Here is a 13233-nt window from a genome sequence, read left to right as displayed (position 1 = left end):
GAAGAGGACCAATCAGGATCAGCTTTATATGTCGTTTCACCGGCTTTAGATCGCAATGTGAGGATTATGGCACGCAACAAAGTTTTTAAGAAACCTTAAGACCGACAATTTTATTGACGATCTCGTCAAGGACCGCAGCCCGAATTCCAGGCAAGTTCACCCTTTTCTTCATTGTCTTGCTGAGAAGTTTGTTTTCATAGTTAGACTTCACACTAGCCAGCAGCGCTAGCTTTATAGTTCCTGATATTAAGAGGCAAGCACTAAGATAAAAAAAATAAAATACAGAAAAAACTAACGAACCTATCCAACTCAAAATAGCGTGTTTACAGTAAGTTATGATCGTTATGTGAACATGTGAAAGATCGTTAAAGCAGTTAAGTAACTCAGTATTAAAACGATTTAAGAATGGACTAAAACAAGATTTACCTTGAGAGGCAGGTCAGCTGGTGGGGCAGCAGGCTTAGTCTCAAGTTTGGGTTCAGAGAGAGACTTCATTGCCGCCGCTGCGTGCCGCACAATACACTGATGACCACAGTACACTGACTCGGGCAGAGAGTCATTACTGCAGCCTGGACCAATGCATTTGGGTAAAGCCTCCTTCATCTCATCCTCCACCGGCTGCTTAACCTCCACCTGAGACCCAAGACACAGATCAGATCAAGTAAGAGCAAGAACGTTTGTGTGCAACCAAGTTTGGTGACCGTTACATACAGCTGAGTTCAGACCGCATGATTTACAAAGTGATGGGTCACTGTTCTTTCACACTGCACGACTATCTTGAACTGCATTCAGTCGCTGCTGTATTCACACTGCACGATGCATCGGTGACAGAAGGTGTCACACTACATGACTTTACAATAGGAAGAATCACAGACAACTGTGTTTCACAACCACACACACGCGAGATGTGACAAGGGACAATGCCATATCACGCGTGCAAGAGTTCTCACGTGAGACGTGGATTATTAGTAAAAATGGTAGCCCGAAAGAAGGATTGCCTGTGCATTTGCAGCGAAAACAAGAAGAATATGGAGGGGGGAATGTTTGGGCAGAGGCGAGGATATTGTGGGCTAGGACTCCTCCCAGAACTCCCCGCTGCTCTGTGTCTTGCGCTCTCATTGGCTGTCGGTCATCACCCATGTGGTTTTCTGAACACTTTTCACACAGCGTGATATTGAATCGCTGACAGGTCCAGATTCTCTCAGATCGTGTCTTTGCTCATTCACACTGCGTGATGGTCACTCGCGAGAACAACCGATTTGTCTTATGGTCCTATTTTAGTCCAAATATAAATAAATCCACACAGCTTTCGGTTCGCAGGATTTTAAGTTATTAACTTGGAAGTAATGGAGACATTGATGAATCAGACAGTTAAGAGTGGGGTGTGCTTGATATTAAAAGGAGTTTCTAAAAAAATCAAAAAGCCACAAAAGGAAACCAAACAAAAAAACACCCATAGCCCATGAACTGCTCTAAAACTAGACAAGATGCAGTCTAGATAATGTCTATCGTTTTTTCTCCACTGTAAAGAGTCCCGCCTGTATGCTTTCTTTCATCGGTGAGAAAACAGAAGATCATTTTATTTGTCCACACAAATGAAAAACGCCTGCTTGACAATATTACACAATATCATCATACTCATGTAATCATTCTCTTTTTGGACCAACTCCAGAATAACGGATTTTGGTTCCCAAAATAAAAATGGTAATCTGGGTCACTAATACAGCGAGTAAAATCATTAGCAGACCGGGGAGCCAGTCGGGTGAGGTTTCTACCTCAGGATGTGTTGGGAAACTGGAGAGTATATTAAAGTATATTATATTTTACTGCCATCTGGGAGGTGATTTTTAGTGCCCAGAGCAAAGACAAAGATAAATATTTATAAAAGATGTATGTTCCTTCTGCGATCGGATTTATAAATCAAAAAGCTATGTGATTCAGTATAATGGTATTTGTGTGTCTGTAAGTGTGTTTTGGTCTTTTGCTGGTGTGGTCAAAGACAAATTTCAACCATCGTTGACAATAACGATGTCTAGTATTGTATTGAAATGTCTTCATTATAATTTCAAGAGATCTACAGTTGGGAATGGAAGGACAAGAGTAGTGATGCGACTGGATTAAACGTCAAAAGGAAATGATGTCACTGAATAAACATGAGCATTGCACATCGCAGTCAAACCGCGGCACGGATGTCTTTATTAAGGTTTGGGTGAATCAGCCGAGAGTTCAGGGTTTAGCAGATGGTAAGTTAAGCATGCTTTCTGGGACACACACTGTTCATAGTCTATCACACCTAGTAACTCAGAAGCAGATAATCAGGATAAAAGATTACCATATGAGTGGAGTCGATTTCACTTTTTTGGCTAAGCCCGTTGGTTCTCATGGCGTCCTGGTCATTAGAGCATGAGGGACAAACATATCCTCCGTTTCTCTGCAGGAGATGAGCACAAGTCTCTGCGACACCAGCACAGTCGACATGACGCCATGTTCGGCAGGAGTCACAGCAGATCATCAACCTAAGAGATGGAGCCGTTAGCTTGGGAGGGGCTAAAACACATATGCATCATTGCAATCGATTCATAAAGCAGCTTGAAGAACAAAGATAACAGATCATACATCATATAAAGCTCACAGCTCACTCCAAAATCACACAGGGTGCAGAGTGAGAACCTGACTCTACAGCATCAGCAGTAAGAGCACAGACACCTCTTGCAATAGCTCTGAAGAGTGTATGGATCATCTCACATAAACTTCACTCTAAAATCCCAAAAGTAAGATGGTTGATACTGATGGGGTAAACACACCTATTAGCTCATCAAAATCTACTTTGAGACATTTTTAGTACAAAACGTTATATTCAAATAAAATATGAATCTCTCACACAAAAAGATCACATTTTATTTTCCAAGATAAAACAAACTAATGCATGTTCAGCAGGACGAGACTCAGTAAAGCTGCTCTGCTCGTGCACATCCCATCAGCGGATCTCTTTCAGCAGCTCAGTCTATCTACGGTTGGGGTTAGAGATGCATCGACCCGAGACTCGGCATCGTCTCGGCTCCGATCCTGCATCTTCTGTGGATTGTGTAGCGGTCAGACGAGAACAATCCTAATCTGATACTGTGTGTGTACTAGCGTGTTATTGTTGAGCCCCACGAAAGACACAAAAACATTATAAAGCACCAACACGTTTTTAGACGAGAGTATATTTCAAGTGTTCAGTAGCTGCTTCATAGTTCAGTGTGAGGAACAGATCAATGTTTAATTCGTTAGATTCAAGTTCTCTCTGCGGCTCTGTCTGTCATCCTCCATTCAGTGTTCAAACTGTGTTTGGTTACTACTCAAAACCATGAAACTCTCTTCAAGAGCGCACAGTAACTGAGGTGTATAACCGTTCAAAGAAAAGGCTCATAAACTAACGCACAGATTTAATACACTACATATCAATATCTCCTCCCTTTGTACTAGTGATGTCCGGTTCACAAACGAATCGTTTGATTTAACCACTTCAATCAGTTTAACCAAATCAGACTGATTCGTTTGAAACGCCTAGCTTGTCAGTTACTAAAAGGAGTCATAATAAAATCAAGCATGCGCACACACAGTTAAGCTGAGCGTGCTATGTAAGTCACTTTGGATAAAAGCGTCTACCAAATTATAAAATGTAAATGTAAAGCGTTGCTACCTTGACAGTGCAGCCTGTTTATTACCAGAATAAAATACAGTCAGTCAAACATTATAACAAGTTAAACACGGTGTTATCACCGCACTGCCGTGATATGTAAAACATTTAGTTGGATGTGGATATTGCAACGTGAGTGAAGTACATAATCTGTCATTCAAATCCAATCACAAATAAGGAAGCATCTGATTTAGTGTCGAGAGACCCAGATTTGTTTAGCCTAAACGAATACGTTTTGGTCTGTCGTTAATATTGCTATAGCTTCTTATATGTTTAACTCTTGTTCTTTTCTAAACACTGTTAACTGAAATGATTTGTTGTGGAGTGAGGGGAATAGCCTGGCTATGTTTACAGTGTTTATTTTACTGTTTGTAAACATTGTGTGTCCCCATTAGGTCTACTTCTGAATTAAATAATCTTTTTTTCTCTAAAAACTATTTTTTTATATACACGTAGCATATTTTAACCATGCAGCAGACGTTTTTAAATATTTTGATAATTTACTGAAAATAAATAAATGACTTTTTAAACCGTTTAACTGATTATTAATCGGTCAGAATGAGCCGAGACCGTTCGTTTCACTCAGAAACCCTGACTGTGAAGCTTGAACAAGCTGTTGTCGTCGTTAAATCTTGAAATGTTGAAATTGGTTAGCGTATCTATCTGTGCATGATGGTGTCCAATGCCCCGGCGAGAGGAGCTTCTCAGAGTTGGGAATAATCAAAGGTCCTCAGTTGGGCAGGAAAGGCTAAGAGTTTATGAGCATGAGCTGCTGCGCATCTTTGACTTCAGTGACACGATCGAAGAACTCGCGCTTGCTAAAGCTCAAAAACAGCAATACAAGTAAGCAGCACTAGCGCAGTAGACAGAGTAACAATATGCCTCGCTAAGCTGATCTGGTTTAGCCTTTTCTGCATGAAGTACATTTTTCAGACAATTGCTATTGAATGTTGATCTTACATAGCTTGATATTAACATTGAGTTTTTATGATATTTCATTATTATTATTCATGTTCAGTAATAACTGGCTGTTTGCGTCTCTTCTTGTGCATGTACGTAGATATCGAATGCACATGGACCAATGCATAGAAAAACAATAGTCCCTTTTGCAACATCAGGCCCAATTTGGTCTTATCCGGCCATGCGCTGATCGATTTAATTACAAGAGGTATATAGCCATTTATAATCGGAGTTCAAAACCGGAAGTGTGCTTATGTAGGGTATGTTTATCTACTTGTACTGGACTGTTGTTAAATATACTCTCAGAGAAACACTGTTCAGATGAAGCTGCCTCTCATCCGGGGAACTATAACCTGCTGCACTACATTCATGTTTCACGAATCACACCACAGACTAAATGAGCTCCTTCTTGAGTAACAGTGACTGATCATTGCAAAATAACATCCCATAATGCTCACCTGTTACTGTGTCCTTGCTGACATGTGCCGCAGACAGCGTGTGGATTGTTCCTCTCAGTGTCTTCCTCACTGTTTTCAGATAACTCCTGCAGTTCTTCCAGTGCTCTTCCCCCTGCAGTGGTGTCCTGAGCTCCAGAAGTGGCTGTGGAGGAGCACACCTCTCCTCCTCCTGATGGGTCTTCTGACTGCAGCAGTAACCTCAGCCCTGCGTCCAGATCTGCTGGGCCTTGGGCAGCAGCATCACCCTCATGCTTGAGTTCCTGCATCTTTCGAGCCACAGCCCTCTTCCGAATCTCTTGGAGGTTGAGATCGTCGCTGTCTTCGGCTCGATCTGACGGGACTCCTTCACTGATGAACTCCTCACACGGCACAGTTTCCCCAGCTTCATTCTCACTGCTTGAGCGATCGGCTGCGGGAGTGAGTGTAGGCAGGCGTCCTCGACCCCCCCGCCCTCGTCCTCGTCCCCGGGGCGGCCGTCCCCTGCGGCGCTGGACCGGAGGGCTGCTGTCCACCGAGCCCACGGCTTGCATGAACTCCCGCCTGGCGATGGTGGTCCGGCGGAAGCCCCAGGACTTGACCGTCGCAGCGCTGGAGCCTTCCTCATCCATCTGAGATGAAGTACAACATTATCCTCACTGTTAGCTTCCACTGCACATGACCTATTCAACAACAACTAGACCAGATCAACAGCTGTGGAATTACATTACAAACTGAACCACTTATTGTCAAAATTATGCTTCTGTTCCAGACTCTAAACAAAAGCCAAGTTAAGCAACACACTGGTGCTTCTCCCACTGCATGCTACGGCACGGTACAGGTCCCTTTTTGGAGGGGTTTCCACTGGGTACAGTACCTGCTACTGTTTTGTAGTACCACTTGGGTTGAGTGTTAGCATGATGTGTGACCTCTTCTGATCACAGATGCACGGAGAGAGTCGTCACTGAACTGACACAAACACAACAGGACCTGGATTTACATCAGCACAGACAGCGAAGGACCGAACACAACGGTTTTGAAGTATCTTGTCTGTTGCAGAAGTACAGACGTTCCTCTCGTTGATAGCAGAGGAGCGGATCCAGCGAGAGCTTGATGGGGCGATGCGGAATGAAAAGTGTTTTTTAGGACTCGTGGCAGAAGCGGTGAAACTATAATCCCACCCACTCTAAAGCGGGACTAAACCCCGGTGGACACACACCAGGCCGAGCTGTACCATGCAGTGGATAAGGGTCATATGGGTGCTTCTGGACCTGCAGATTGCTTGCTTTCACAAGGCAACATTTAACCCATACCAAAGTGTGTTTAGGCAAGTCTCATGCAAGTAAATCTGTAAATTGTGAAATTATGTGTATTTACATTTTTCTGGTTATCAAATGAAGGCATAAAACATTCCTTTAATTTATCTTTTATTGAAAATTAAGCAAACTTTATTTTTTGGTAAACAAAGGGGATTTACTATTAAAAATAAAACATGGAAGAAATGTGTGATTATTCATTAAATTATGTTAATTTCATTTTAATAGTAGTAGTAGTAGGCTATGTACATTATGCTGAACAATAGTGATAGATTTCTGCAAACACTTATTTTGAGAGGTTTACCGTTACAGTTCTGTGTATGTGATACTACAGTCTATGATGTGATATGAGCTAGTTTTACTCAAATCAAAATTCATTAACACAGACACGCAGAACATGCAGGATTCATATTTAAATAGAGTTTTTCGGCTTAATATTTACGTACACGTGCGCGCACACACACACACACACTACTCGCACAAAGATCTGAGATCGCATTAACAGTAATATTTTGAAAATGGTCTGAATAAATGGTGGTTGAAATCACAATTAGGCCTGTCACGATAACAATTTTGCTGGACGATAAATTGTCCAAGAAATTATTGCGATAAACGATAATAATTGTTGTTCTAAGACCAGTTTCAACTAATATAATGATAATGGCATAAAAACCCAGGTACACCTTTTCAAAGAGCAATAATCTTTTATTTATGGCAGATTCAGAGCAAGAGATACCAACATGTTGACTTTGTGTGGCTTAAAATGAATTACCATATTTTCCTGACTATAAGTCACACTTTTTTCATAGTTTGGCTGGTCCTGCGACTTATAGTCAGGTGCGACATATTTATCTAAATTAATTTGACATGAACCAAGAGAAAACATTACCGTCTCCAGCCACGAGAGGCTCACTGCTCCTGTAGTCTACACTGAAGACATAGAGCGCCCTCTCGCAGCTGGAGACGCTAATGTTTTCTATTGGTTCTTGGGTCTAAATAAATGCGACTTATAGTCCAGTGCAACTTTTTTTTTTTTCCTCATTACGTATTTTTGGACTAATGCAACTTATACTCAGGGGTGACTAATAATCTGAAAAATACGGTAATTTTGTATGTTATATTATGTTTATATTCCAGTTAGGGATGCTCATATTAACCGTTTAACCGTTAACCGGAAGTAAACATTTTGACCGATGAAGGAGCTCGATGAAGGGGCCTTTTTCCAGGCCCGTCCGCACCACATCAAGAACATCTTAGCTTTTCAGAATGACGCAAGCGCACCAGGTCATGTGAAAAGAACCAACGCAATCAGCTTCCACGCAATCAAACTCCACGTTTTTGTTTTGAAAAATGGGGTGCACCCAAACACTGCAGTTTTTTTATTTCGTCTGAAATAAATCCTGTAGCCAAGTTACAGCAAGGGTTTTTCAGTGGTGAATCCATTACTGAAATTTTCTTGTAACCCATAGGCTGTATAGAAGCAGGTTGTAACAGAGAACGCAGCTGATGGATCCTTAGCAACGACAGACGCCTCAGGAACGCAAATGCCTGAGCGCTTTAGAAATAACGGAGCAAGCCAAATGAAGAGCGCGAAAAGTAGGCCCATTTTGACAGAAAGGGCAACGAAGTTACTTGCAAAATATTCTACACAGTATTAAAATAAAGCAGTAGTGCAAGTACAGTGCAATATAAGACGCAAACTTCCACTAGCAAATGAAAGGCGCTATCAGAGACATTATCTCTCTTTCCCCGGGACATCTGTGCCATCAGAGAGGGTGTTTTCTACCGCGGGCTGTCCACAGGCTGCGCTCCAGACTAACCTATATCATGCTACATTTTTTTTTATAAGTATTGAAAAAAGAAATTATCGCAGCAGAAAAAATTATCGATCAAATATTTTTTATTGTGCGATTATTAGGGATGCACCGGTTGACCGGCCATAAATCTGAACCGGCCGGTTTTTGGTCTTCTTTAGGCCGATTTTTCCAGAAGTTAGCTCGCGTTCACAGACTACATTGTAATCGTTCGCCATTTCATTTGTCTGGAAGAGTATTTGGAAATCTGTGCGCAGGACACGGGCAGCCGATCAGCACTGGAAGTGCAGAGCTTCATGTCTGAGGCACAGAGAGCAGGAAGCGATCAGCCGTTGGTGTACTGACGCACACATAAGAGCCTTTCCTGTGCGCACTGACGCTGCGCGAGCTTACTGTTACCGGTCTGCACCCTGAACACGAGTAGACCGTGAAGAGATGTTCAACTTCTCACGTGTTGGATGAGAAACGAAACGGACTAAACTGTGACAAAACTTAATTTTTATTTTGTAAAGTGTAACTTGAAAAGCCAGAAGTAAACGACAGTTGATTATTTTTATTTTACCTTAAAATTACATAGACTTAATTTGATTTAAAAATCACCTGCTGTAGCACACCGAGAAAAAGTGTTTCATTCATCCAATTAAAAAAAAATAGGGTAATGATTCACATCTATATTTTTTCACTTGAGAGAATACTTATTCTTCATTGGCTCAAGTGAAAAAAATATAGATGTGAATCATTACCCTAATTTTTTTTTTTTTTTGGATGAATGAAAACATTTTGCATCTTTGTTTTATTCGCACCAACATTATTTGATTTTAACATTTTGGAATAATCTATTTATATAGCATAGTTTTATTTAGTCTGTAAATAAAGACAGTGGTAAAGACCTTTTTTATTTAAAACCAGATTTAAAAACTAAAATACTGAAAGCTGATCAAGAAACCTCTTATTGAAAGTGTGTTGATTGTGTTGTGTGGATTGTAGAGCTATGCAGTTGTCTTTAATTTCACATGGTTAAAGCTAATCTTTAATTTAAGGCCAGTTCTCTGTAGTTTCAACCCAATTCAGAAACAAAAGCTAAACGCTGATGTCTGTAATGTAGCTGTTAATTTCAGATGGTTATTGTTTTCAATAGCCAAAAGCAAGTGTGGCCTATTAAATACCAAATAAACATCTTGTTTATGCACACTTTCCTTCTTTCTTGTTTGTTGCTTAAAGATAAAAAATAAATTAAAAAAAATTGGAAATCGGTATCGGAATCGGCCATGAAAAATCATGATCGGTGCATCCCTAGTGATTATTTGATTTATCGACTAATGCTGCATGAACTCAACCAATCAGAATGTTTAGCACCCAAGTCCAGCCCCCGATTTCTGAAACTTGAAAGTACCACCTCGCCAGCAGGAACTTTACCCAGGAACTAGGGACTTTGGGCTGGTACTCAGTGTGTTTCCACCGTAGGAACCAGGAACTAAATAAAGTTCAGGGTAAAGAAATGCCCCTCAGAAAGTCCCTGCTGGCGAGGTGGTACTTTTACAAAGTTCCGGAACTTTCGGGGGCGGGACTTGAGCGCTAGACATCCTGATTGGTTGAGTTCAACCACCATTTATTCGGCTCATTTCCAAAATATTACTGTTATTGTGTCATGAAATGTAATTTTAAAAGTATTTTAGGTGAGAATGTAGTTGTTTAAAACTCAAATCTGTGGTTTACTTATAAAGACAGCACCTATTTAAAATTGTTTGCCGTGAAGAATCACAGAAAGTGACTGAATTCAAGAACATTGTTTGAAAAGGCTGAGCCAGTTCTTCAGCGATGATTACAGAGAGTCCAGCCGAGACGAGTGGGAACCGTTCTTGCTGGAGCCATGTGCTTCACAAAACTTATTCACTTAGCACACAGTTATTTGTGAGTCCCGACGTTTTCTCTTATTGTTAACAGACTAAGGAGCCAACTTTCCCCCGAACATGTTTACATGCCTGCGTTTCTTAACAAGAACATGTAAAACAATATAAAAAAAAAAAAGCAAAAAAGATTTTCACAAGGCTGACAAGCTAGGCAATATGTCGTTCAACATCGAATGCGATTCATCTGCAATTATGAGGGTGATTTGTCAGTGAACTGGGGCCTTGTGTAGTTCAATCTGAAAGCAGGTGATGGTGGTTTGTCTAATCATGGGACCAGCTCTACTGACGAGATGCGCATGACAATCAAATGCGATCAATTGCACAGCCCTACTGTTAATAGTGTTCATTGTCTGTTTGATTAGGTATGTCATTAATTGATTTTCCATACATTTCTGCCATTTGCACAAACCACTGATAAGCTACTAAATACTGTAGAATAGTGTTGTCAAAAGACCCGGTACTTCGGTACCAAGTCGGTACTAAAAATGAAAATGTGACAGTACCAGGTTTCTTTAAGTACTGGTGGTACCGAGGACCCGGTCAACCCGGTTCTTGATGCCCACAGCTCTATGATTTCTGTGAAGCAGAAAATGCAGACGTAATCTCAAAATCCAGTCATGATAATGAAACTTACATTTTAATATGGACAGTCACCGAATTTGTCAAAGTTAGCATAAATTAATCAAATCTCCATATGGACCAGTGTCTGTAAATGTTAAGCAGCAGAAGTTGTTTGAAACCTGAATCCTGCATGTTCTGTGTGTCTCTGTGTGAATGAATGAAGGGTTTGTTTACTACATCGACTGAAGCGCTTGACGCTTGCAGTAATCTCAGCATCTGCCGTCTCAATGAGGACATAAATACATAAACTACATCACCAGAACTGTTCTGAGTCACTCCACAAGCATTTTACCGTTTCTTCTGAGCAAAACCAGTGTCAAAATAAAAGTAGCCCGTCAAAATAAAAGTTCATTTTTACACAAAGGCATTGTGCTAGAAATATTAATTATTTAGTAGAATGTGTGTGATACTGCTACTACCGTGGCAAAAATTAATAAAACTTTTATAAAACAAATTTTTCTCATGTTTAAACCTTAAATGTTTACATTTCATTAATTAAAAGACAAATTAAATTTGGGTGAAACTTGTTTACTGTTTTTCATTATTATATTACTTGTAGAAAAACTTTAAATATAATTTGCAAATAAGTATAAAGAATGGTATTGGTTTTATTTTTAGTGATAAAAAGTTTTTTTTTTTTTATTATTATTATTATTAGAATATTTTTGTGTTTTGCTTTGGTACCGAAATTGGTACCGAGACAACAGTACTGTAGAAATTACATTTTCTGTAAAGTTTAACGATTTGTATCGTAAAAAGCGCTATTCAAATAAAGTTTAATTTAATTGAATGTTTAAAGTCCAATAGAAAAGTTGAATCAAAAATGCGATCCCAGCTCCATGTTTCTGCAGGCAGGTCACTCCAAGAGTTAAAAAGCAGAAGTCCCACGGCAAAACATAAAATAAACACGAGAGGGAAAAGCATATCACTGCTTAACATAATGTAAACGAAACATTAATAATTTAGGTTTACAATATTAAATTGATTGATTAAATATAAAAAAATGGCTGAGGTAAAACTTATCATAAAAAATAAAAATCAATTTAAAGTTATTGGAAAAGATTAATTTCTGAGATTGAACTGACCACCACACAGAATATGAAGAATATAAAAGATTGTAGTAGTCAGCTGTCCACTGTAGTGCTCAAGATAAAGCACAGTAGCATTCAGTCACATTATGATTACAGATAAAATCCCAGAGAACAGAAATATCATTTTAGACAACATCGCTAGCTGCCAGCCGTTCTGTGCAACTGGCAGAGCTGAAATATACAAATAAAATGGAGTGCATACAGCATCCTAACCCTCACCAAACGAGAGCTGAACTTCAGGTCGTTTACTCTCTTCTTCAGCCCTTTGTTTTCTCACCATAGTGACTGAGTGGTTGACAGCTAATATCAACCAATATCAAATCTGTATTAAAGTTAAAAACGGAAGGATACAATCTGTTAATATATAATTTGTAGTTGCGATGCTCATAATTTTTTGTGAATGCTCTGGTAATCTACCACTCTATTATTTATCCTGTTTTTTTTTTTTTTGTTTTGTTTTGTTTTTTTGATGGGGGTGCACATGAAAAACAGAGTAAACCAACATTTTGAGTTAAAGGGAGGCCAGACATTGCATTGCTCCTACAATAAAGCAAATATTGTAGAAAGGTTGAGAGATACTGCGAACTCGGTGAACCAAAGTAAATTTACTGTCCCGTCTGCTATGATTAGAGACCTTTACAACATTTACTGATCACAAACATCAGCTGATAAATTAATGATCGTAATTGTGTGCTTCCAACGACATAATATCTTAATATATTCATACGAGGACATACAATATACTTTGCAACGTTCTCCTCGTGCTGCAATATGAACACTGCGTCTCGCGTGTCTAATTTATCTAATGCAAATCCATAGCAACGGTTTCGAATCAAACTCACCCTTCAACGCAGGCTCACTCCACACAGCGTAATGTCTGCTTTTACATGCACGCTCTGATTTACGTTAGTAAATGGATTATTGATTATTATTAATATCTATTGCACTCAAACAAACAAACAAACACGGAGTGTTTCCTCCATTTTGTCCGTGAGAGGGGCGTGACGCAGACGGCGGCAAGAAGCCACGCTACGCGTCACCGGAAACGAATAGCGCCACTGGTGGACTGGAGGACCAATCGCGGCTACGTCTCGCTCCATTTGTACTCAAGTGCTGCATTAAAGGGTTAGTTCACCGAATAATAAAAATTATGTCATTAATGACTCACCCTCATCATGTCGTTCCAAACCAGCGAGACCTCCGTTTATCTTCAGAACACAGTTTAGATTTAGTCCGAGAGCTCTCAGTTCCTCCATTGAAACTGTGTGTTCGGTCTACTGTCCATGTCCAGAAAGATAAGAAAAACATCATCAAAAGCCCCTTCCACACTGCCATTCCGGCAAATAAAGGGGTAAAGTGTTCCTGCAATTGTTCCCTGGTCGCTAGATTTTGCACTTTCACACTT

The 13233-nt window shown here is 40.0% G+C and overlaps 1 protein-coding gene across 4 annotated transcripts in view; it reads right to left on the bottom strand.

Annotated features, from left to right (window-relative positions):
• The window catches only part of si:ch73-181d5.4 (death-inducer obliterator 1), a 29545-nt gene extending 16669 nt beyond the window's left edge, over positions 1-12876 (bottom strand). The window contains exons 1-5 of one of the 4 annotated variants that reach the window (XM_052593489.1): positions 12671-12876; positions 10620-10692; positions 5101-5708; positions 2333-2516; positions 427-633 (exon numbers count right to left, since the gene is read on the bottom strand). In XM_052593489.1, coding sequence (XP_052449449.1) covers positions 427-633; positions 2333-2516; positions 5101-5708 — 999 coding nt within the window. In that variant the 5' untranslated portion in view covers positions 10620-10692; positions 12671-12876. Of the gene's footprint in view, positions 1-426; positions 634-2332; positions 2517-5100; positions 5709-5953; positions 6585-10619; positions 10693-12670 lie in introns of those variants that run through there. The other 3 variants (XM_052593488.1, XM_052593491.1, XM_052593490.1) reach the window with 3 other exon arrangements.
• Positions 12877-13233: the final 357 nt, after the last annotated feature.

The sequence above is a fragment of the Carassius gibelio genome, chromosome B23 (genome assembly GCF_023724105.1).
Source record: "Carassius gibelio isolate Cgi1373 ecotype wild population from Czech Republic chromosome B23, carGib1.2-hapl.c, whole genome shotgun sequence".
Taxonomy (NCBI): Eukaryota; Metazoa; Chordata; class Actinopteri; order Cypriniformes; family Cyprinidae; genus Carassius; species Carassius gibelio.
This window is presented reverse-complemented; position numbering and strand designations above follow the sequence as displayed.